A 23894-nucleotide genomic window follows, 5' to 3' on the forward strand; every position below is an offset into this window, starting at 1 on the left:
CGACACGTGAGGTGAGGTTCGGCAGCATTTGCGTAATTCCAGAACTCGATTCTCCAGGGAAACGAGACATGAGAGGCGCCTCGAAGTTTGGGCAACGCACGAGCGAGAGACCACATCCCGCCCCACTTGCCCGGTTACACCCATCCCTTAACAGTCGATCGAACACAGGAGAATCGACTTCAGGGAAAGCAGCCGCCTAAACACACTGCGATGAGGGTCCGGGCCGCCCGGCACTCGCGTTAGTTTTCTTAGTTATTTCCCTTTCTTTTCTTAGACAATTAGCGGCGGTGGTTGTTCGCAGCTTGGGCGTTTCGTGTCGGGTTATGCCTGTTTCTGAGATCGATGTTCCCGGGTTGTTCCTTGGAGTTGAGGATGGGGAAGAACCTTCCCTTCCGATCCGAATTGGCGTCCCAAGCGGGCCACATTCCGATTTTGAACCCCACCACGTGCCCACCACAAGGGCCAGAACCAATCGAGGAAATATTGTTTCTGTGCCGCACGCATGGACCACCACATCACATGTTTTCGGGTTTTTGTTGACATCGCCAAGAAAGTCGAGCCCATGGAGTCGCCGGAAACCATCTGGGCAAACAGGCCCGAGCACGCCAACCAGATTTCCGACGAAGGCGCCGTCTCCAATTGACTCGACCCGATCTCCGCGCCGCTTCACCGGCGAATCAGTAGACCATCTTCAACCACACCGGTCGCCGTCCCGTCGCCGCCAAGGAGAGGTCCGACACCTCTTGCCATGTCTGACCTTTGCGCACAGCCCAAGAGTGTCCTGTCTCGGCGAGTCCACAACCGCGCGAACCACCGCCTCCCGTTCCGCCGGGTTCGCCGTCGAGGCCGAAGTGTGTGTCCGTGTCCCGGCATCACTGCTTGGCCATATGATGCTCTGGTTGCAACGGATGGAAGCCGCTCCTGTTGAAGCCAGATCAAAACATCTGCAGTCGAGGGACAGATTGGTTGCTTCGCTTGCTTACGAAGTACTTGGGGCCAAATCCAGTCTCACGCAGCCTGGCGCCAAGTAAATATTCCTCGGCGTTGGGCTGGACAACAAGGCGGGCCGGCTTCTCTTCCGGTCCGCTTGAGGCCATTGCCAAGCGCAAATGCTCACTAGCTATTCGTCGCGACTCCCTCATGAATGAACGAAGCAGTGAGTCGGGCGTTGCTCAGAGAAGAGGGGTAATCTGAGAGCGTGGCTGTGTCGCGATATTCGAGTGGTCTTGAACAACACAGGAACCTCCTCCGGCTCATCACATCAAGTTTCCTCCTTGCAGAAGCCTCAATTCATCCGCACAACCCAAAATTGGGTAATGTGCCCAGTGGTGATCAAAAACCCTCCACTCGTCCCTCATCCTACTCACAGCGCCCATCCCATGAACCGAAACCCTGTCGTCTAGAAACCATGAGCTACATTACCCGCTTTTTTCTAAACCTACTTAACCTCATTATTCCGATACCAGGCCGGGATATCGAGGTACCGATAGAAGCAACACCTTGTCTAGCCAGTATCTTACCGACAGCAACAACACCCTCTGCAGCCAGCATTTTACCGGCGGTAGCAACACCCAGCATATTCGGCATCTTTGCTCTCGATCCAACTGGATGGGATCCTGATCCTACAATCCATGTCTCTGTCATGCGTGTCGACATCAGTCGGTCACAAACCGAGTATTGGGTTATGTGCTACGCGCACCCCTGGATGGCAGACGAATCCCAATCACCCCCATGTAACTTTCTTGCAGGGGTGAGTGTGACCGTCAACCCCACCGAGATGATGTTGAATATACGTCGAGTGTCGTTCGTCGGGCGCATGGGACGTACAACCATTGATGGGACGATGGTGAGGACAAGCGAAACCACACGTATCTCCGTGTAAGGATCCCTCCCAGGTTATGTTCCAATACTACCCCTCCTACACCAGGCTATGTGACTTACGTCGTGTTTCGATGCAACAGAGGAGGGCAAGTAACTTGTGAGATACAGGGTTCAACCTCAGCCTCCTGCGTAGGCAATACAACAAGCAGCTTTTGGTTTCAGACTGCCATGGGAAACGACACATGGGGTCATTTGACCCGGATCGAAACCCGGACCGTATTCACCTCCTTTACGGATGTTGCGGCACATAGCATCCCCGCGACCATCACGGCAGGCTTTGAAGAGCTTCCAACCACCACCACCGCCACCACATCTTGGAATGGCGGCGGGGCGAGGGCGACAGGACGGATTCACGCGGTGCTTGCGGGTGTAGCTTTGGTTGGAGGGGTTGTTTTGATGTGACGCGGGCCGAGTATTCGGCTACCCGAGTCTCCAGACATAATGATACAGTCTGGCACCCGGATCCGGGGCATGTCGGTCGGCGTCACTGTGATGCAAGGGGGCTTCGTATTGTCAACTTGCCACTGACCACTGATATGAGGCTCTGCGTCATCTCACGATCACCCGCTTCCGCCCAACCGGCGGCTGTGATGGTGGCGTAATTTGCAGACCAACAGCGGCTCGTCTGCAGCTCACCACTGTGCAGCAGGCAAGAGCATGCCAAGGATGTCCTGCTGTTTGCTTCGATGGCGCCAGTTGATTTGCCGCCGCAACGGGCATGATTGACCTGGTCTCAGACTCGGCCAACCGAAGCGCTGCCACTCGGGGTCCCCACTGGTCCGTTGCCGAACCGCCAAAGGCCAGCACAGCCGGTCCGGCAGCTTACGGGACAAAGTCACGGTGTGAAAAAAACGGACCAAAGTGAAGGTATCGCCGCCGGATTGATGGAAGCCCTCCATGTGAGCCTGCCTGCGTCACGCTTTCTCTCCCTTGAGCTAGGTTAGTTCACAAGTCGGGGTTCACTGGAGTAAAGTAGCTTCGGAAATATGCCGCGCATCGGGCTTTCCTTCTTCAATCTATGCCCATTAGAGACCCCGAGGCAGGTAAAGAGGGCGAGGGGAAGCCGGCGCAGGTCCCCGAAAGGGAAGCGCAATTCGAATTATTCTTGGGCTGACCTTGTCTCGTCACAACCTTTTACCGCTCGTCTATTCCGGGCCTTGGGTGCCTACCGAACCCTCGGGACCAACCCGTTGTCTCTCCAGCGCTAAGTCTCCCTTGGGCAGCGGCCTCCAGGTGACCAGACGCTGGCTGTGCCGGAATATTTAAACCTGTCGATGCTCGCCATTGCCTTCCAAGCTCAGGCGTAGCCGTGTTTCTCATCTGTGACTTTGAGTTTGAGCCACGTAAACGCCACCATGGGCCTTCGTGTCAGTCTTTTAGAAAGCCCTATTGGCAAGCCCTCTTCTAGACTTGTATTGTACATCCTGGGCTTTCTCCTCCTAGCCCATACCATCCGAAGGATCCGGCAATGGTACCGGCTCCGCCATGTCCCAGGCCCACCCCTCGCTGGGTGGACGTCACTGTGGTTGACCAAGCAGTACCTCAACGAGACCTTCTTTCTGGACGTGCCAGCCCTCGTGGAGAAATATGGTGAGTGATCGTTTCAAGAACCCCCCGGGGCAACGCTCTCAACTTCCGTTCCAACATGGGCACTAATACAACTCTGCCTTGTAGGACCCCTGGTTCGGATTGCCCCGGGCAAGGTCGTCTGCACTGATGTAGAAACCATGTACCAAATGATGGGAGTCCGATCTGACTACCGAAAGTCGGATTAGTATACCATCGCCCGCATCTCTCGGGGTGGTGACCACATCTTTACCTTGATTGACCCCGAAGAGCGCAAGCAACGCAAGAATTATATCATGCCAGCGGTATTGTTACCTCTCCTACTAACCCTTGTTGTTGAAACCCTCCTGACATATTCTGGCTGCTAGTACGCCGGTCGAGGAGTTGACCACTTCGAAGAGGGCACCGATAGGGCTCTCACCGCGTTCATGGATCTCATTGACAGAAAGTATCTTTCAACCACCCACAGAGTCACGCACATGAACTTGGAAGACAAGTTACATTATTATGCACTCGACGCAATTGGCGAGATTGCGTACAGCGAATCTTTCAAGTATCTTGAGGAAGACCGGGACGTGAGGGGCATCCTCGCCGTCAATGATGCCACGGTCCCTCTCCTCATGTCCTTGGGCAACTACGTATGGTTCTGGAAGACGCTCCGTGCATGGCCGTTCTACTACCTCTTGCCCAACGATGGAGATGAGAGCGGCTTTGGCGCCATTATTGGTATGTTACCGACCCCTAGGATAGCGCCTGCGGGAAGAGCTTACCATTGTTCTCCATTCTAGCCATGTGAGCACCATCCTCAAGAAACGCCTCCAACCCAACGTCGGCCCCAAGCACGACATGCTGCAGTCCTTTATCGACCACGGCTTGCGAGGCGATGCCCTCAAGCAGGAAATTGGCATTCAATTGTACGTTCCCCAGTTTCTCTCCCTCTTTTCCCCCCCTTTTTCCGCCCCTCCACCCCCGATCTCCCCCCCTTTACCCCCTCACAGAGGTCAACCAAGCCAAACCAGTCCTAACACAACCCTCCCACCCCCCTCAACAGCTTCGCCGGCTCCGACACCGTCTCCTCCGCGCTCTACACAACCTTCTACCTCCTCCTCACCCACCCCACCGTCTACACCCGCCTCCAAGCCGAGCTCGACGCCGCCCACCTCACCACCAACCCCAACCAAACCACCACCCCCACCCCCACAACCCCCCCCATCATCCGCGACGCCCAAGCCCGCACCCTCCCCTACCTACAAGCCGTGATCCACGAGGGGCTCCGCCTCTTCCCCCCGCTCTGCGCCCCGCCCATCTACAAGGAGGTGCCGCGCGGCGGCGACGTGGTGTGCGGGCGGGCGCTGCCGGGGGGCACGTGGGTGGCGACGGGGAATCAGATGTGGCATGGGAATCGGGAGCGGGCGTTTTGGGGCGCGGATGCGGATGTTTTTCGGCCGGAGAGGTGGTTGGAGGTGGGGTTGGGGGGTCAAGGGGGTGGTGCTGCGGCTGGGGGTGGTGTTGGGGGTGTGGGTGGTGAGGGGGAGAAGGGGGGGTTGCCCGGCGGCGGTTCGGAGAGGTTGGCGCAGATGAATCGGAGGGTGGAGTTGGCGTTTGGGAGTGGGCAGTTTGTTTGTGTGGGGAGGGGGGTGGCAATGGTGGAGTTGGGGAAGGTATTGGGGGAGGTGAGTTTGTTCTTGCTTTGTTTTTGAATGCGTGTGCTATCTAATTGGTGTGTGGATGGATGGCTGACTGATGGGGGACAGTTGCTGGGACGGTATAACTGGTCTCTGGCCGACCCGTTGAATCCGCCCAAGATACGCAATAACGGGGTCTGGATGATTCGGGATTTCTGGGTCAGGGTTGAGAAGAGATAGGGGTAGGTACAAGCTGGACGTGTGACAGTCCATTGATAGACGGTAGGTATGGTTTATTAAAGGGATGAAGGTGAGTATTTGAGATGATGGGTTTGTGGATTCAAGATTGATTGCAACCATGACGTTGTGTAAGCGAAGCGAAGGTGTCAGCACGAAAGCCATGATTGTGTCCCAGCTTTCTTCAACCAACATTGATCACTCTAGTCATCTACTCGAGCGGATAGCGACGCAGGTGGCTGAGTTAGCAGATTCAAACCATTATTCCCAACATTTGCCGCCTCATCGTCACGTCCCTGACCGTTGTATGAATCCTCCCTGTATCACTTTCCATGACATCCGCGACATCTACATCACCTAAGATCACACCTCTCGGTTCAGAGAGTTTGGCTTGATTCATGACCATTGCCTAGACGTAGTCACATAGGTGTCAGTGCCTAGTTAGGTGGTTCTGGGATGTGGCCCCCAGCGCGTCATGATGCCATCAATGATCACACATTCATGAGATCAGACTGGGGGCACGGTTTCAACCACACAACCCACCTAAACTTCAATCCAAGGCATGCCGCATCATCCAAGATTTGACCTCCGGCAATCAATTAATCGAGATGCCAAGCCTCACTTCTTACGGCTTGCTGTTATGCTTCAACTTCCGCCGACGGCCACGGAGTAAGACGTCACAAGCGACTGACGGCGAGGAGCCAGTTTTTGCCCCCTGTAGGCCCTCCCCGCCTCCGTCCGCTCCGGTATCCCTTACGCCGTTCTCTTCGCCGTCCTCCTCATCATCCTCTTTGCCGTCCTCTTCACCGTCCTCTTCACCGTCCTCTTCACCGCCCTCTTCGCCGTTCTTTTCGCCGATCCCGCTGCCGTCACCTCCACCCTCCCCTCTAACGGCATCAACGTTACTAGTGCAGACCTCGGACTTCCTGTGGTTGCCTGCCGACGTTGTTCTATACCTTTGCAGGGAACACCTGCCGCCTGCTGCAGCGGCGGCCTTGTCGCTGACTTGTAAAGATCTGTTCGGCCTCGTATTTCCAACAGCGGCACCAAGGCTTCGCAGGAATCTGTTAGAGTCCCAAAATCTACAGCTGCTACTCGAAAAGGACCTCGGTCAACATTGGTGGTACTGTCACGGCTGCTCGCTACTCCACCCTATCCGTAGTCAGGGCCCGACTACCGACCTTTACGGTGCTGGGAATTACCCGCGGCGAATTCCCTGGAGCCGCGAGGGCTATTATCATAACCGTCACTGGCTTACTGGAACTAGTTTTGTTCTTGCCTACGAGGCCGTCCGCCTGGTTATGAACCGTCATTTTCTCGGCCCGCCAAACGGCTTACCATTGGATGTATTCAACGTCGAAGCGATCCCGGATATCCCGGTACCATGGCAAGGAAGATTGCTCCCGTGGGAAGAAAGGTGGTCAGCCCGGATCATCCAAGACGAGCTCTTCTTATCGGCTACGCGCACCCTAAGCGGCGCCGGATGGACGGGCGAGGACCTCCGAGCAGCCTTGGATCACGAGACGCGTCATATCTGTGGACATGTCAGAATAACGTCGCCACGCATACCCTTTGCGGTAGTGAATGCTCTCCGCTATACCTCTGGTCTTTCCCCAGCCTCGTTCGCGCAATGCCGTGATGTCGTCGAGTCATGCCGTCAGTGTATCACGGATTATACAACTACAATAGAGCGTAGGCTAGAGCACGGAGAATCTTGGTCTATCACTATCACCTCATATCATCAACTGGGAAGTGGCCGATCGGCCACCGATTTTAAATTGGTGACTTTTGGGCGACGGGGTACGAAGGCTTCTTACTGGACCAAGCGGGATACAGTGGCTTATCCGCCTGGCGTAGTCAAGGCTGTATGGGATTCGTACGAACCATAACATCAAAAGGCAATTATATACCGGCATATAGCAACACAGAAGCAGATAGAGAAATGACTTCGGAAAGGGGAATGTGTTTCGGTTAACAAGTGGACATTGAATGGTCTATACAGAGCACGCAAAGTACCTTACAATGCCTAGGTGCTATTCACAGTCAAGCCACGACCAAGGTTGCCACTGCCGCCATCTCAACATCCAAATCCGACCTCCTTCAACCCAACGCCCCCTTTAAACTGAGCCAACCCACCGCCAAGCCCATATCAGTCGATGCAGGGATACCGGAAAGGAAAGCTCCTCAACCCGAAAGTGTCCGGCCCACCTATCACCTGAATACGGAGTTGCAAACAAAAGGGAGCGATGACAGAAAACAGACAAGGAAAAGCGATGAAGAAGCGAAATGAGAGAGGGGGGGCGGTTTGGAAGAGGCGAGAGAATGGAAAAGAGAAGCAGAAATAATCAAGGGAAGAAATAGGGGATATGAACAGAAGGGAAAACGGATAGCTGAAAAAGACTGGGTGAGGGACAAGGCAGAGATGAATGAGAGGCGGATGTCCAAAAGAAAACAACACTGGGCCAAGGGAAAGCAACATACCTGAGCGGGATTGTCTTGGCGGTAACACCCTCAAGAGAATGTTGCCGAGCCCCGGCACCACGTCGAGGTGCAATCCCAACGCCGGGGTACCTCTAGTGCCTTTCTAAGAATGCAAGTCTAATGTATGATATGGGGTCCCCTAGAGGCACCACCCGCCGCCTCGGAGGATCGACGGGTGGGGCTGCTGCGTCTCCGCCGTGTTCACGCAAGCAGCCAGAACGGTGGCGCCGTAGCTGCCTTGCCGTTCCTTCAAGACTTAAGTGCCTTGGGTCTGAGTGGCCGTTGACGCAGGTTCTGACTGCGCCGTGCGGCGGCCGCTCACTTCCGCCACGAGGGCCGACATCCGCCCAAGGGCTTCGGCCGATGACTCTGTCGCGCTCACGATAGCGTCAAGGCGAACCCTGACGTTGTCGAAGCGACTGTTCGAGTCATCCCGAGACTTGTCGATTTGGTCCGAGACGGTCATAATGACCTTGAGCATGGCCTTCTGATTCTCAACAGCGACCATCAGGTTCTTATCGAGGGACTGAGCAGCATCGATGAGGGCCCTTAGGTCCCCACCAATGGTGTCCTGACCGCCAACAAGGCCCTGCTGGCCTCCGATGATAGTCGTCGGGCCCACCACCAGGCCACTCTGATCATCACGAACTTCGTCTAGAAGCCCGGGAACCTGGTCGCGGGGAGGGGGTGGGCGGAGCCCGAACGAACGCAAAACATCACCCAGCACGGGCAATGCAAGAAGACAGGAGCCGATGCTCCCAATAAGGGTCCAGACCGCGACCCAAATGTCAACGAATGCCATGATGTTTCTTCAGCGTCAGAAACAAAGTTGAAGAAGCAGTTTTCGGTCTGTTATGGGGAGGGAAGGGAAGAGAAGCGAAGCAGAGACCCGCGAAAAGATGTAGGTTTTAAAGACCTGCACCGAGGCAGTCGTTGGGCCTTGCATTCGGGTCATTCGTATTGTCCTGGAAGGCGCAGAGTGATATTTTACATTTTGGGAAGGTTAGACGCGGTTCGCTGTTGACAGCTACTGACTGACCTGGGTAGCCATGGGGCCGTGCTCTTTCTGTCCGGGAAACGAAAACGCGCCGTGGGAAGAAGGAACGAGAGTGACGGGCACCCCACTCACGCAAGAGAAGAAGGTTTTGTAAGCAGCTCGAAACGGCAGGAACACGGGCCGTGCAGGGCGCCCCCCCCATTCTCTCCACCACTGAGTCCGCTATGGCCGGCGGAGAAAGGTAAACGCCGTGTTGTGTCGGGCGCAGAGACAAAGGCTAGGGCCAAGAAAGCTTCCAGTCTCCAAGAGGAACGAGAGCAAACTGCTGGGAACGGCCGCTACCGATAGGGCCATCCCACCTTAAAAGTCGAAAACGCCCTAGCGGTCCCCCATGAGTCGGGGGTTTTTGCTCCGTGTTATGAACCACATCAACATATGAAGTAATGTGTGTTGAGGGAGAATCGGTAGATGTATCGGGTAGTCCCTAGACTGTGTTTGCGTTACGGATGTTAATTAGGTAAGTATGCGAGCTGTCCAAACACGCACCTGAGCGACCTTGGCTAGCACCTTGTCATCGAATGCTGCTTTATCGGCCACCTTGCCGACGTACAGATGCACCTTGGCAATCCGAACAAGCACATCGCAAATCGCTGTCCCTTGTCCAACACGGTTATCGGCCTCGTGCTGAGATGCGCTGGGAGGGCCGTCGTTGGGGGATTAGGCGGCTCCGTCGTAGCGAAAGTGACCGTTCTCGTCTTTGAAGCTCCGGTTAGCCGATAGAGATTACGGCGGGCCCGGGTTTTCTTTGATCAAACCCATGCTTCACGGCCGTCGTTAACATCCAACTACGGTTCCTTGAGAACTCGGACACGGATCTTGAACAGTGACGCTGCCTGTCGCCGAGTGTTCGGTTGATCTAAGCCTTTTCGGTGACGGGAATCCTGGCCGTTCTGCATTATGTAGGTTACGTCCACCCCTGGATTGCGGTTCAGGCATGCTGTCCGAATCGATGTCTTGCGACTGTTCGTCGTCTGTCGAAATCGTTTGCCGCCGCCGCCGTTTCCGCGGTGGCCGGGCCGGGGGCTGCAGGTCCTTCAAATATGTTCAATGGCAACAGTTTTGTCTCGTATGAGTCTTCCGCATATCTCGTCGTTGGTTTATAGGTTTTTTACGGCCTCGCTCCGCCTAATTTTAAACATCTGGTCAAACTGCAAGCACGTCTCGACGGCCTCGAGATATGACTCGCGTGAGATCTCCAAAGTCTTTTTTGCTTTGATAGGCACCTTAGCGTACAACATACTGTTGCTGCATCCGGAAACGGCGGCCCTTCAAACCTCGGATTCCCGAGCCACAAGACATCATTTCACGACACCTGTAGCGTTACATGTGGTTAGCTACTTGGCGTTTCAGCACTATCGGACCGAGCTTAAGCTACCATCACACCTCCTCAATCTGGCCCCTTCGCCTTTAGTCTCTCCACTCTCCCCGGGTCGCGGAGATTGCTAGGGCGCATTGACGGCGGGCAACCAGAGTCTTGGGTCGGCGAGAAATCAAAGAGGAATGCAGCAAGGACCAACGCCGCGCCTCCGATGATAAACTGAACGGGGGAGAGCTTGCTCCGGAGCCATATCATCGGAATTATGACTTTGAGGGCCAGGATCATGGTTTTGAGAAACACTTCCGCCAAGGTTGCCGTCTGTGATCGTGACTCGCGTTCCATTATCAGGCGGCGGGTCGGATTGAATCATCTTCTGGATCCATCAACAAGCAAGCTGCTTGAAAAGGGGAAAAGCGAGGAGAGTAGAACACAAGCTCCTTCAACAAAGTAGCGCACTAGCCCACGTGCTCAAGACATGTCTAGTATTGTGCCACCCCGTGTTTTAACATTGTCAAGGCTCGCGTGGTCGGTAGCCTCTTTGTCTCCATCCCCACCCTGACTGACTTCACGTGTTCGCGGCGTGGCCAAAGAATGGTTTCCCATTTGACGACCGGCCGACCACCCCGCGCTCGGCTTGTCGCGTGGCTGCCGCCTCAAGTGATGCCATCCCGCCTTCGCTCTCGGTGTTGAAATGACGAGGGGTTTGAGGCGCGACTTCGCGGGTCAACAACCCCCCGGACGCGCACTGGCCAGTCCGGGGAACCTGGGTCAATATTGGCGGTCATTTTTGGCTCAGCCCCACGTCACAGCTGGAAATAGGGGCTGATTAAAAAAAATCGTTCGTATTGCGATTGATTGCGTTTTTGTCAAGTGATGAAGGTGTACTGTGCTCAACGCGAACGACGACGAGACATGGGGATGACGGCGGCGACAACACCTGGCCGTCAAACTCGTCGCTCCAACCGTCAACGAAGCCATGCCGATCTGTGCTCTTTAAGCTTTCGCAACCCTCGCAACCCTCGCGATGATCCGCGCCCATGGCTGGCCTGGCGAGCCCGGAAAGCAAACCTTTGCTGTTGCAGTTGCATCACGATCGGACTCCACCTCACCGCTGTTCAGCATCCAGCCCAACGCCTGTCGACTCCTCTCAACCCTGGCCGCAATGCATGCCCATGTTGTGAATCACAGATGTTGCCTTCCTCCTCGTCCTGCTGCAAGGGTGCTGACATGGGACCGGCGAGCGCGAGGCGCGTGCAAGTGTGCCAATGCTTCCCTCGCTGCAGCCGGAAATGGGCGTGGGGGATAGCGTGGTGGAACTGCAGCAGCCAGAGATCGGCAATGTGGGGCCATCTTTTGGGTGCAAACTTGTCAGCACTGAAAACAAATAATCGGGCAATTGTGCCGTCGGGCTTCTGGCTATGTTTTAGATATGTAGACTGAGTGTGATTGCGGCGTGTTTAACCCCGATGCAGAACGTTGATATGCGACCGACTTTAGCCACCGCGTGGGTTGAGGGTCGCCGTTTAAAACCGTTAATATGAGAATGGCGAATTGCCGTTGCGAAGGTTTTGCCGCCGCTTGCCCAAGAGAAGGCCTAAGAAGGAACTGCCTTGCGTGCCTGGTTCGGTTGGCCCAACCCCTACTCGCTCTGCCCGGTTTTGCTCCACTTGCCTCGCCTGGTTCCTCTGCCGGGGGCCGGAAAGTGCCAGGAACTCAACGCTATACCGAACTTGGCCAAGGCGCCAGGGCAGACCTGACGATCGTTTCCTGAAGCAAGAACGGCAGGGTTGAAACAGTTCGGCGCCAAGTCGTCAAGGTGACAGCCATTTCACAACCCGGCGGGGTCGGCCAGGAACAAGCACAACATGGCAGGAGCAAGCGGCAAAGCCACCAAACCCCTTCCCATCATGCCGGGTTCGGCTTGTGTGCCGACCCACTGTGATGCTGCAAGGCGCTCTGGACCTTGCGAGTTTTGCGTGTTTTCATCAATCCTTTTTGTTGCATCCGCCCCCCTCGACATCGAGCCCTCCCGTCATTCCCTTGACGCGCCTCCATAGCCTTCACTCTTTCGGCTTTGGACGCATCGCTCTCACTCTCACTCGGCCGTTAGTTAGAGTCAACTCGTCTAACTAACAAACTCTAACCGTCACTCCTTGACTCAACTCGCAAGGTCAGGTTTCCTGGGCGATTCGGACTTCGGGATATCAAGACGTGGCTCTCCGCGGATCGACTTTGTTCCGACCTCCAATCTCTGGGTTGCCATGACAGTTTGACCATTCTTTGATATCAGCATCTAAACGCAACGAGATGCGGCTCCCACCGCCTGGGCCGATCAGGGAGAAACTCCGGGGAAAGAGACTTCTGGGGGAACTCGTCGAGACACTCACCAGCCCGGTGTGCAAGCTCCTCCCCGACACGCCAGGATGTGCTAAGTCGGCACCGGACCCGGCTCCAACACCCGACCCGACACCACCGCCGCCAGCTCCGGCACCTACGCCTGATAAACCCCCGCCGGCACAGGACCCACCTGCCGCGGCCCCTCAGCCTACGAACCCGCCGGAGACCGCCAATCCCCCGGCCACTCAACAACCCCCACCCGCGGAGGGGACGGGGGGCAATGGCTCCGGAAACTCGGGTTCCGGGTCAAACGATGGATCCTCGGGCTCGGGCTCGGGATCTTCCGGCTCTGGCTCCAACGGCTCCGGCTCTAACGGCTCCGGCTCTAACGGCTCCGGCTCTAACGGCTCCGGCTCTAACGGCTCCGGTTCTAACGGCTCCGGTTCTTCAGGTTCCGGTTCCAATGGCTCCGGGTCTACGGGCTCTGGCTCTTCGGGCTCTGGCTCCAACGGTTCTGGGTCTACGGGCTCCGGATCCGGTTCGTCCGGGTCGGGTGCGAACGGCGGGTCGGGGTCCGGCAGTGGAAGCGGATCGGGGGGGACAACCGGAAATGACAGCAATGGGGGGACTGGCAGCGGTGGTGGCACGACTGGAGGGGGCAGCAACGGCAGCAGTGGTGCTGGAAGTGGAAGTGGCGGATCGCAGAGCTCGGGCAACACGCCGCCTGCCACCAACGGTCAGGGTACGGGGTCGTATTCCACGCCTGGCACCGATCAGGGCGGTATTGTGGTAGATGGTGCCGGTGTGCCGGTTGTCACGCAAAAGGGAAATGACGCCAATGGTAACTCGGCTCCTGCCGGTTCAACCACGACATCGGGAGAAACTGGATCGGGCTCGTTTACGGGCGACGGCTTTTCCCACACTGACTTTGGGGATTTGGCCGCCGGCTCCGGGGCGTCGTATGGGAGTGGGAACAATAATGACAACACCGGAAACGGAGGTTTTGGTGGGGTTGGTAACGGCGACGGGAACAACAACAACTCGGATTCTGGCTCGCACCCAAGCTCCCTCCCCGGTGTTATTGGTGGCATTGTTGGTAAGTCTATCACCCCCCATATCGCAATATGTGCGGGTCTTCTAACCGAGTTCGCAGCCGTCCTGGTTCTTCTTCTTGTCCTCCTGGCTCTGCTGCTTTACAGATACCGACGCACGCCTCGCGTTCAAGCTTTCCTTACCAAGTACACGCCCTTCAAGTCCACTCCCTACACAGAGAACGACAAGAAGCGGTCATCAATGGGCGCCGGTCTCCTGTTTACTGACGGCTGCCACGGCGATGCCCTCATGACGGAGAACAACCGGGGCACGGTCGGTTACGGCACTATGCAGCCCTCTCCCGTGGCGCACCCTGGCCCCACGGTTGCCCGCCCCGAGCGCGCTGACGGCCCTCCCCAGCTCGTCGTCGCACTCCCGTCCAGACGCCCTGGCAGTCCCACCAGCCCGTTCGAGGTCTCGCCACTGTCGTCTACCTTCCCTCAGAGCCCGCCACGAGCAGTAGCGCCCCGCCGGACGAGCCAAGATTCTCTCGGCGGTATCAGCATTGCCAGCAGTGGTGTGTTTTCGCCGTCTCTGCTGTCGTGGCCCGCTCCGCCGTCCGGTGCTCCCAGTGTCATGACTTCGCCCCCCGCTAGCGCTCATGGGAACCTCAACGATCTCGCGGCCAAGTACAAGCCGATGACACCCACACATCCGACGGCGCCTTCGCATCACTTCCCGCCCCCCTCGCCGGTGAGCCCATCAAACTGGCAGAAACCATCGGGCTGGGACTAAGGGAGCAACGTGAGGGGGCTCGATTCCGGCGTTTCTGGAGTGGTGTTCCGAGTTATCGGTGTAGGTCGGTCCCCTAAAGACCGGCCCGGACACGGGTGGATTCATGACACGACCATGAGATGAGGTACTGCCGAAATGCCTCGTCTACTGACCAGTACATGACTTGTACATCCTCACATTTATGCGTTGTGTGCTAATTATGCGCAATCTCCTATCACCGTCCATCGACTATGGTCAATCTTTTTCATTTCTTTACTGTTTAGAAGTGGTGTTGGTGGGAACTGGTGGGAGCGCAAAATCTCAACCTCCGTGTCCATATACCCCGACCTCTTTGGAGCCATAGACAAACTAGCTATAATACCGTAATCTTCCCTGTGTATATTGAGCAAATATCAAGTTTGTTTTGTTTTGCATCTGGTTCTCATCCATCAATGTAGCAGTGACTCCGAATACTTTGTATGACTTGAGGTGCCAGGGTGCAACTGACGTTCTGGTTAAGCTTTTGGTGCAACCAACCACAACAGGGTTAGGGTTAATTGGGCAGTGATTGATCGATGCGTCTGCCTCTCGACTGGATGAATTAGGCCCGCAATACAGTAACTACCTACCTAGCTAGTTTTGGATCCTTTTCGCTGCTCGGAATTAGCGCGGTAGTTTATACCCCTATCCCCGGCATCTCGCACTTCGCTCTGACGTTTCTGACCAAATGGAATGGATTTATCATTTCGGGAAGGCGGGCACTTGCTATGCGCGTATCGCTCTCTCGGCACCCGCGGGCCGCGGCTTCTCCCACATGACGAATCACCCCACACAACGGCTGTTTTCAAGAACCTAAATTGAACGAACAAGTTTGTGTCACTTCATTATTTCGCAGTTGCACTCTCTTCTCATGGACCCGGAATCACCATTCTCTGCCAATACAGGCCGACCATCAGTGCACACTTCCGCAGACATGGCCGCCACCGAAGCGTTCTCATTACTCAGCAGTTCGAAAAGTCCTTTCGATACCACGACCACACACAATGGCCGCTCATCTCGTCAACGCATCAAATCTGACTCACGGAAGTTACGCTCAATCCCCGATGGCCAAACACGGCCCGGCCAACTAGCAAAGCCTGATAAACGTCTGCGGCGGAGGAAGCGGTCACGTGGGCACCTCCGAGGACTCCTCCAGCGGACTTGGGCCATACCTCTAGGACTCGTTGTCGGCTTCCTCGGACTCTACGCCTTCAACCCGACTGAGTCCAATATTGTTCATCGTTTCCTCTTTCTTTCCTACAACCTCGACGATGGCCAGTACGGAAAGGGTCCTTGGGACTTCGCCTTCCTTGGCTTCTACACCATCTTCCTCACCTTCACTCGCGAGTTCATCATGCAAGAGGTGCTGCGGCCGTTGGCGCGTCTGGGAGGGATAAAGTCCAAAGCTAAGCAGGCCCGTTTCATGGAGCAGATGTACACGGCCTGCTACTTTGCCTTTTCTGGGCCGCTTGGACTTTACACCATGAAGCAGACCCCCGGCCTATGGTATTTCAAAACGCGCGCAATGTACGAAACGTATCCGAACTTAGCCCACGATGGCATCTTCAAGTTCTACTACCTGTTCCAGGCGGCCTATTGGGTGCAACAAGCCATCGTGATGGTCCTTGGCCAGGAGAAGCCGCGGAAGGACTTCAGAGAGCTCATCGGGCACCACATCATCACCATCAGCCTCATTTTCCTGAGTTACCGCTTCCACTTCATGTACATCGGCATCTCCATCTACATCACGCACGACATCAGCGATCTCTTCCTAGCCGTAAGCCACCCCTTTTTCCCCTCCCCCACTTACACCCCACCACAACAAACCCACCTAACCAACCCCCACCGCTCCCAGATCTCCAAATCCCTCAACTACATCAACCACCCCGCCCAGTCGGCCACTTTCGCCCTCTGCATCGCCGCCTGGATCTACCTGCGCCACTACCTGAACCTGGCCATCCTCTACTCCATCGCCACCGAGTATGCCGTCGTCGGCCCCTTCGTGCTGGACTGGGCCGCCCAGCAGTACAAGTGCCGCGTCGCGCAGGTCGGCACCTTTGCGCTGCTGGCCGCGCTGCAGGGGCTGAACTTGTTCTGGCTGTATTGCTTGTTCCGGAGCGCGTATCGCTTTGTGGTGTTGGGGGTCGCGAAGGATGATCGGTCGGAGGGGGAGGAGGAGGAGGGGGTGGTGGAGGAGGGGGTTGGGCGGGGGGTGGTGAATGAGAAGGGGAAGGGGAAGGGGAAGGTGGCCTTGGTTGAGACATGATGGAGGGTTAGGGGGGTTGGGTTGGGGTGGAGTCTGATATGATTTTGTATGATCGTGAAAACAACAATGGGTTGGTGGACTGGAACCTGCGGCTGATTACATCCTAATATATAATTTATAATACTATCGGCGCCGGCGACGGGGGCTAGAAAGGCTCGCCCATTCTACTTCGTTCACACCCTTTGGGGAGACCGTAGGCGTGGCGAATAACATTGGTGCTGGAAGTGAGCGGCCTGGTACAGCTACCTGTTATGTGAGCCGGGGTCGGTCCAGCTCATGACGGAGAAGCAGGGCGGTGTGGTGTTTGCTGTTTAATGAGTATCCCAGATATGTCTTGAAGGTTACATGTACTAAGTCTTGCCCAGAAGCACCTAAGTAGTTGCGAGCCCTGCTATATCTGGGGTTCTGATATGGGTTTGTTTGCCATGTTACTTCCATACCCCAGACGTAATTCCTCTCCCAACCACGGCGGGTATTAATGAAGGCGTGGGAGGCGAACCGGTGAAGAAAGGCATCACCAAGGCCCTCGGGAAGGCCCAGAACAAGAGCCTGAGGATTGTGGCGGGAGCCTTTAAGTCTACCCCCATCCGTAACCTCGAGACAGAGACGTGGGTACTACCATTGGACTTATACCTAAACAAACGGCGTGCAGATTTCGAAAACCGACTCCAACAACCCAATCTGGACGACGGCCAAGGCGGCAGGAAGACGGCGGGGAGCGTTATCCTTACCGCCTGCCGCAAGATACAGCAGAGACTCAACTCGAGGAGGGGCAACAGGGGCCGACCGCGAACCTTGAGACCTCAAGGGCCCACGGCGGTAGAGAGAGCCGCGGGCACGATCATGCGCTGGACGGGGGGAACCATAGACACGGACAAGGCAGTAGAAGAGGCCTGGAGAGCGAGGTGGTTAAAGGAACGGGACGGCAGAGCAATCACCAGGCCGGCGGACGACTTTGACCATCAGCGGGAGACGCTATTCCGGAACGAAACCCTAAGGAGACATGACGGTCTCAGCAAGGCGAAAAGCTCACTGCTCATTCAAATCCGGACGGGAGCAATAGGCTTACGGGACTACTTGTTTACACGGGAAGTCCCGGAGGTTCTGACGCCTGCCTGCGAGTGTGGCGAGGGACGAGAGACTGCCGAACACCTGGTAGTGTGGTGTTTGGCCCCACCGTTGACTCGAAGATGGGAGAGAACTGGAATTCGGACACGACGGGACTTTTACTCAGTTCTACACGGTATCAATCCCACGACTGCACGGCTTGCGAGGAGGATCCTCGACTGGCTGATGGACTCGGGGAGGCTGCCGATGTACAGCTTGGCCAGGAGGCTCGAGCTGGAAACGGCGGCCTGAAGTGCCCCCGTTCGGAGGCCAGGAGGCCTCCTCTCTTTGTATACGTAGACTCACCAGAACGCATCGTTCCTTGATTGTTGGTAGGGGTTTTTCACCCGGCCCGGGAGGGCACGGTTTTCCTGTACACTAAATAGCAGAGGGTCCGGCACGCCCTAGGGCATAGCGGAGTATGAATGATATATTAATGAAGGCGGTAGATAATATGTGTGCCTTGGCTTTGGCGTTTGTAAAGACATCTTCGATGGGTGTCACATTCTCTGGTGGGAAGTGATGTGCTCTACGAGGCAAACGAGTTGACGAAGACGTCATTAGAGGAGAGGCCTTCAAATACCTAAGCGGAGAGGTGTCAACGGTCTGCGGCGACGTCAACGATCCGCGGCGACGTCAACGGGTCCGCGGCACCGCCAACGGGTCCGCGGCGACGTTAACAGTCCGTCAACGGGAGGAAACGAAAACCCAATAGTACATAAATGAAGCACCCCCTATGACTCGCCTAGAAAACGAATCTCCTGAATCTTGCCACCTGACTGGGCCTTGATGCTTGCAAAGACATCTTCGATGGGTGTTACATACGCGTACCAGTCCTTGGTCTGGTTGGGAGAGTGTCCTCTAAACAACAATCCCACAGCGTGCCCATTTGTGTCCCACACAACAGACCCAGAGTCGCCCCGGCGTGCAAATGGCATCCCCTCCGTGCCGAAAAACATGAACTCGTCGGACCGGATGGGGACCCCGGCCCCTTTCAAGTGTCTTTCCTCCCTGATGATACAGTCGGGTTTGAGACGCTCAAACTCGCCAATCGTGAACTTTGTCGAGGCGCCGACCTTGTAAACATGCTCGCCTTTCTGCATGGTGTGAAGAGAGCGGGAACCTTGTGACGGTGACGTGATTATGTTGCCGCGATAGCGAGGGCGATGGAACTGATACGGTCCATTCAGCCAGTCCGTCATGGTCGGGAGTAAGTTTTGCCCGACGCGGCTCTCTTCCGTTGGGCGAATCAGCGCCCAATCCAATCTCCCGGGCTTAGGTCGAGTGGTCCGTTGCATGAAGCCCGAAGCAAGACAAACATTCCCGAGAATGTGCTTCTGGCTGTCGAAGAAGGCTCGCCACTTTTGCTCTTGAGCCTCCATGTCGGTTATGCGGGCTGGATCACTTTCCTGTGCGAGTGCTTGCTCACGGATCTCTTCCTCCACATGAAATCGATTCGCCCGAACATTGAAGTTCAGCTTTGTCCGGGTCGGACTCTCCACCGGGATGCGCTGTTTGGTTCCAGCAGTCCGCAGCCCGTCTCTGTCTGCCTTGAAAAGTTTCGAGGTTTTCTCTGGACTGCCCACGGCGGTCCCCTTGCTAGTCTCGATCAGGCGAAACCCAGGCAGGCAAGGTCTGACAACGTGGTAATTGGTCAGGCCTACTGTCTGCCAGTCATGGCCCTGGACCTTGATCTGTAGCCAGCAGCCTAGCGTACCGACGATGGGATTCGAAAGCTCGTGGCCCCCAGCTGGAGGTCGTTTGTCTTTGGGGACGTACGTGTGTGCGCCAATATCGGCCCCAGCGTTGACTTCGGTCTCCAGGTCTACCGGGAATCCCATGTTGAAATCATCCATCTTGAGCGTTATTTCGGCCTTTGTAATTGGCTCTGTGTCGCGAAGAAGCTGAAAATTGGCCAAGGAGCCTGGAAAACTGTGTTCCAGATGGGCGTGGAGGTCGAACCCGTAGCCATCAAGCAGGGATTGTATCTTTGCTAAGACTGGAGGCCATCCGGCCTCTGACGAATCGTAAGATAGAGTGATGTAGACCGTTTTGGGGTTGTCAAACAACTTGTCAAATCCTAGCTTGAGCAGGGCGATGGATGTCATGCAATCGGCTGTCGCGGGGGAACTCTCCAGAATATCGCGAATCTCTGCCTTGATCTCGGGCCAGGCTGCTAGGATCCGAGGGTACATGTCGTCATCGTCAAGAGGCGAGAAGTACTTGGTCAGGACCAAGTCCTTGCTGATCACCTCAACACTGATGTCGAGTGAGCCGGCGGCTGGGGTGTTGGCAACCCGTCCATCTAGATAAGGACCGAACATGTCAGCAACAGCCGAAGAAACAGTAGGTGCTGGTGGCATACCAATGTATCTCTTCATCTCTTCGACAAGATCTTGCCACGGACGAGGCGAAGTTTCGTCCCAGTTATCCATAACAATGAGCAGCGTAGGCAAGGAGTCCAGCGGGTCAAAGCGAGAGGCTCGTGATGTAATCTGGACCCAAGCAATTGAGTTTGGCAAGTTAAGCCGGGACGCCACCTCCAAGGCCTTGTCCTCAAGCTCTTTGCCAAAAACCTCGTCAATGAGCAGTTCCGGCTTTTCGAGCCGGAAGCTGACAAGAGGTAACCAGCGAGGCGGAGTCGTGACGCGGGACGGCACGTTCAAAATGTCAAAGGTGCCAAGGGGGCCTTCGGTCATGCTTGAGGGCTGGGGAGCGGAGCCTTGGGAAGCGGACGCTTGGGGGGCGGGACCCTGGGCGGTAGACATGATGGATGCTTTCTGGTTGATAGCTGGGCTGGATGGTTTCGAGCACTTCGGGCTTGTCCTGAGCGGAGTATCAGCCCGTGCCACATGATGGCGGTATTTATGCCCACGCGCATGTCGAACCTCCCGTTGCCTCGCCGCATCCGGCGGTCTGGATGAAGAGACGTAGGCCATCGCAGAACTAATCGTTCCAGGAAGTTGCCCACCATCGCCCCAATCACCCTCATGTCTACGTCATGATCATATATCAGTGGGTTCTCAGCAACCCTTTCAGATTGCCTACAAAGGAAACGCACGCCGCATGCGATGTTTGTGGTCCGGATCTAGGTTTAATTTGACAAATAAAGGGAAAACTGCAGCGGGTTTTGGCCAAACAAAAGTTGAGGTTCGCATGCATGTAAGGTACCTGCAGTACGAGCAAATAAAAAGGAGCTGGTTTTGTGGCGCTATTATACAGCCCGCGTCCGCCTCTGGCATTTCCACGTCAAAGACATGAGGCGGAGATACCGGATCCGGACATCATGTACCGTCGTCAATCTGCTCATCCAGGGCCCGTGCAAGCCCCAGCCCAACTCTCTTCTCTTCTCTTTTCTTAGTTTCATTTACTTCTTCTTTCTCTCTTATTTACTATTATTTTGTTACTATCTTTCTTACTTCTTTGTTACTATCTTTCTTACTTCTTTTTATTTGTGATTAGAATGGGGGGGGGGGGGGGGGGGGGTTGGTGGTGCTCCGCCATTGAAGATGGCACAACATTTTTTGATACCACCCACTTCATAAAGACAATAGTTCCCAAGCCGAATCAGGGTTTATGCTCACCTCATCCTTGCCCAGCTACGATCAGCCCGAATGCCCCCCGAGGACTTGGGACTACTGACCAGTGTCTTCAATCCCATCGCATGAACAAGTGCCGGAGGTGCAGCAGATTGCCAACATGGTGCCCCTTTCCGGGCTCGCAGGCAAGGCCGGACCTGATATATATGCATGCACGTACATAGACACCACCACGGCAGGGCACGGTAAGCAACGCAGTCTTGGCTGGAGCTAAGTTCACGCCGTAACGTTATTAACGCCGAGGACATCCGAAGATGGGGGACAGCATGGCGGGCCAACAGATCGCCCTGACTCAGACTATTAATTAACCGATGGTACATGTACCTTTCCATGACCGAAGATATTCGGTGAGGGGGCCAACACGGCGGGCGAGGCACCGGCTCTCCCGAGCAAGGACTACCCGATGGTACTTGCAGGGCTGCGCGGGAACCAACAGCATCTTGGCTGCAGCACTTGTCGGCCAATAACACTAAGGTATGTACCTAGGGCTCCGAACCAGGCGAGAGCGGAGAGCCTCGCCGGCTATTATCGTGCCGCGCCGCTTGCGATATTCCTCAACCCCCCAAACCAAACGTAGACTGCCTTATGTGGCCGCAGGGGACCCCTTTTCCTTCTTGCTTCTCCGTGGTTGAGCGTGAACTATTTTTTAACCGGGGGATTCCAGACTCAGCCTCCGGGGAGACTGGTGGTTATATCGCGGTCCTTGTCTTCCCGCTGTCTGGCAGCAGCGCAAGTCAGCCATCTACAAAGATGTTTCTTCTTCAAGTCCTCCCTATTGCACCTTCTTTGCTCTTCACGCAGCCTCCCGGTGTCCTTGCCGACGACTGCCCGCCCATAACATGGACAAAGGATCGGGTCGCAAAACGGTCTCCTGCCGGCGCCACGGACATGGCCTTCGCTCCGATTGCCTCGGCCGTGATGCCCATTGTGGCTCGCAATGAGACCCGGATCACCCGGCCTCCCATCCAGCCCGGCGAGATCAATTGCCGGTTCTGGCACAAGACATACGAGGATCCAAGCTATGACACGTGCACCGAGATGGCCAACCTGTACGGCATCACTCTCAAGGACTTCTTCTTCTTGAACCCAACCGTGCTGCCAGACTGCTCCAACCTCAAACCAAACACAAAATACTGCGTCATCGGGTGTGAGTGTCGTGCCTTATCTACTACCTGATGTATCTATCCCCTGATGACTCACGACTGACGCCAACGTACAGTTATTGAGCCCCTTCGCTTTGCCGACGGCTTCTGTGGCCCTCAGCACAACAATGCCACCTGCCTTGGGACCGAGGCGCAGTGTTGCAACGCAGAAACATGGACCTGCGGCAACACCGAGTAAGGAGCCGAGTCACTCAAGACTATCACTATCTCTCTTCAGAGCCCAGACTAACTACCCCCACAGAGAGGATTGCGCCAACGGCACTTGCTATGAAGGAGCCTGCTTCGGCGACGTGGAGTATAGCACCGATGGTACTTGTGGCTGGCAGCATGGCAGGAGGAAGTGTGCCGGAAAATGGGGTGATTGTTGCCACCACAACGGTACCTGCGGTACCGGCACTGCTTTTTGCGCCAAGGGGAACTGTCAATCGGGGAACTGCGATTGGGATGCCATCTTCCAGTTGACAACCACTTCGGTGCCGGCAAGCAGCAGCACCACCACCACTGACCCCAGCGCATGGCCCACCTTCGCTCTTACCGACTGCGTGGGCGGCAAGGGTCCGGAAACAATAGGCGACAGCCTCTGTGATCGGACCTGCCGCCTCGGGTTCTGCCCGCCGCCTTGCACATGCACGAATCCCCGCACCCCCGAACCTCTTCCCGATACGCCTCCGGGAGTCCATTGCTGGGGCATGTTGGGGGTCCCGGCCGAGTATGACCCCTTGTGTAGCTTTATATGCGCCTACTACAGCATATACATGTACATCGTCCCCGCAAGAGTCTGCACCATTATCCCGTACACCACCACCCCGGCCGACGGGGCCGTATGCGTCCAGGGTGAGGGCGAGGGCGACTACATGGGCTTGTGCGAGTTCTCCTGCCGCTACGGCTTCTGCCCGTCAGACACCTGCTCGTGTACTCTGTACGGCCACAAAGACACGTGGGCGAGGACACGGCCAGGCCAGACGGGAACCCCGGGTGTGTCGGCACCAGGCAGGGACGAGAGCTACGCCGAGTTGTGCAGCTATGCGTGTGATCACGGGTATTGCCCTGAGGAGGTTTGTGTGATTCCCTAAAACTGGCTGCAGGCTTTGTAGGAACCACAGCCCATAGATAAGTCAGCTTAATACATCGTTTTCAACCCTGACTTGATTACAGTACAATTGACATTGCCGGAATACCCAATTCCACAACGCCATCCATCCAGAACCGACAACGCCACCTTTCCTATGCCGTCCATTGAGTATTCAACCGGATATTGACGGGGATTCATCCCTCCGCTCGCTGACCGCAACGCCAATCTCGGACCCCCTGTTGTTGATTCTAGTACAGCTCTGATCCATCGCCCCCGAATCATAGTGTGAGACCGCTTCGCCAAACGGCGGCGCGGCCCTCATGATGCGAGCCTGCGAACT

At 55.9% G+C, this 23894-nt stretch overlaps 12 protein-coding genes across 12 annotated transcripts; 8 read left to right on the forward strand and 4 right to left on the reverse strand.

Moving 5' to 3' along the window:
* The first annotated feature begins 196 nt into the window (after nt 1-196).
* F5144DRAFT_353885 (uncharacterized protein) lies at nt 197-1219 on the forward strand. The gene has a single exon (XM_066784328.1). The coding sequence runs from the start codon at nt 324-326 to the stop codon at nt 1029-1031; it is 708 nt and encodes a 235-aa protein (XP_066639868.1). The 5' UTR covers nt 197-323; the 3' UTR covers nt 1032-1219.
* A 1-nt stretch (nt 1220) lies between these two features.
* F5144DRAFT_353923 (uncharacterized protein) lies at nt 1221-2357 on the forward strand. Its single transcript, XM_066784329.1, has 2 exons — nt 1221-1878; nt 1962-2357. Exons 1-2 carry the CDS (start codon nt 1409-1411, stop codon nt 2281-2283), a joined length of 792 nt encoding a protein of 263 aa, XP_066639869.1. The 5' UTR covers nt 1221-1408; the 3' UTR covers nt 2284-2357.
* An 879-nt stretch (nt 2358-3236) lies between these two features.
* Nucleotides 3237-5028, forward strand: F5144DRAFT_595369 (cytochrome P450; the record flags this gene model as incomplete). The annotated part of the gene is made up of 7 exons (XM_066790681.1): nt 3237-3471; nt 3556-3626; nt 3657-3752; nt 3816-4173; nt 4211-4361; nt 4499-4953; nt 5015-5028. 7 exons carry the CDS (start codon nt 3237-3239, stop codon nt 5026-5028), a joined length of 1380 nt encoding a protein of 459 aa, XP_066639870.1.
* An 889-nt stretch (nt 5029-5917) lies between these two features.
* Nucleotides 5918-7198, forward strand: F5144DRAFT_496080 (uncharacterized protein; the record flags this gene model as incomplete). The annotated part of the gene is made up of 1 exon (XM_066786134.1): nt 5918-7198. One exon carries the CDS (start codon nt 5918-5920, stop codon nt 7196-7198), a length of 1281 nt encoding a protein of 426 aa, XP_066639871.1.
* An 81-nt stretch (nt 7199-7279) lies between these two features.
* On the reverse strand, nt 7280-7870 carry F5144DRAFT_582489 (uncharacterized protein). The gene has a single exon (XM_066789499.1). It carries the CDS (start codon nt 7786-7788, stop codon nt 7459-7461), a length of 330 nt encoding a protein of 109 aa, XP_066639872.1. The 5' UTR covers nt 7789-7870; the 3' UTR covers nt 7280-7458.
* Nucleotides 7871-7929: 59 nt separating this feature from the next.
* Nucleotides 7930-8592, reverse strand: F5144DRAFT_595370 (uncharacterized protein; the record flags this gene model as incomplete). The annotated part of the gene is made up of 2 exons (XM_066790682.1): nt 7930-8023; nt 8078-8592. The coding sequence occupies 2 exons, from the start codon at nt 8590-8592 to the stop codon at nt 7930-7932; spliced, it is 609 nt and encodes a 202-aa protein (XP_066639873.1).
* A 573-nt stretch (nt 8593-9165) lies between these two features.
* On the reverse strand, nt 9166-9743 carry F5144DRAFT_550726 (uncharacterized protein; the record flags this gene model as incomplete). Its single annotated transcript, XM_066787650.1, has 3 exons — nt 9166-9276; nt 9334-9481; nt 9637-9743. The coding sequence occupies 3 exons, from the start codon at nt 9741-9743 to the stop codon at nt 9166-9168; spliced, it is 366 nt and encodes a 121-aa protein (XP_066639874.1).
* A 1029-nt stretch (nt 9744-10772) lies between these two features.
* F5144DRAFT_354010 (uncharacterized protein) lies at nt 10773-11757 on the forward strand. The gene has a single exon (XM_066784330.1). The coding sequence runs from the start codon at nt 11039-11041 to the stop codon at nt 11603-11605; it is 567 nt and encodes a 188-aa protein (XP_066639875.1). The 5' UTR covers nt 10773-11038; the 3' UTR covers nt 11606-11757.
* A 590-nt stretch (nt 11758-12347) lies between these two features.
* On the forward strand, nt 12348-14420 carry F5144DRAFT_354017 (uncharacterized protein). Its single transcript, XM_066784331.1, has 2 exons — nt 12348-13598; nt 13656-14420. The coding sequence occupies exons 1-2, from the start codon at nt 12473-12475 to the stop codon at nt 14327-14329; spliced, it is 1800 nt and encodes a 599-aa protein (XP_066639876.1). The 5' UTR covers nt 12348-12472; the 3' UTR covers nt 14330-14420.
* An 861-nt stretch (nt 14421-15281) lies between these two features.
* F5144DRAFT_496289 (TLC domain-containing protein) lies at nt 15282-16613 on the forward strand (the record flags this gene model as incomplete). Its single annotated transcript, XM_066786142.1, has 2 exons — nt 15282-16124; nt 16203-16613. The coding sequence occupies 2 exons, from the start codon at nt 15282-15284 to the stop codon at nt 16611-16613; spliced, it is 1254 nt and encodes a 417-aa protein (XP_066639877.1).
* A 1841-nt stretch (nt 16614-18454) lies between these two features.
* F5144DRAFT_605661 (uncharacterized protein) lies at nt 18455-20488 on the reverse strand (the record flags this gene model as incomplete). The annotated part of the gene is made up of 2 exons (XM_066791449.1): nt 18455-20025; nt 20086-20488. 2 exons carry the CDS (start codon nt 20486-20488, stop codon nt 18455-18457), a joined length of 1974 nt encoding a protein of 657 aa, XP_066639878.1.
* A 1581-nt stretch (nt 20489-22069) lies between these two features.
* On the forward strand, nt 22070-23555 carry F5144DRAFT_605662 (uncharacterized protein; the record flags this gene model as incomplete). The annotated part of the gene is made up of 3 exons (XM_066791450.1): nt 22070-22466; nt 22539-22656; nt 22724-23555. The coding sequence occupies 3 exons, from the start codon at nt 22070-22072 to the stop codon at nt 23553-23555; spliced, it is 1347 nt and encodes a 448-aa protein (XP_066639879.1).
* Nucleotides 23556-23894: the final 339 nt, after the last annotated feature.

The sequence above is a fragment of the Chaetomium tenue genome (genome assembly GCF_020726465.1).
Source record: "Chaetomium tenue strain MPI-SDFR-AT-0079 chromosome Unknown F5144scaffold_6, whole genome shotgun sequence".
Taxonomy (NCBI): domain Eukaryota; kingdom Fungi; phylum Ascomycota; class Sordariomycetes; order Sordariales; family Chaetomiaceae; genus Chaetomium; species Chaetomium tenue.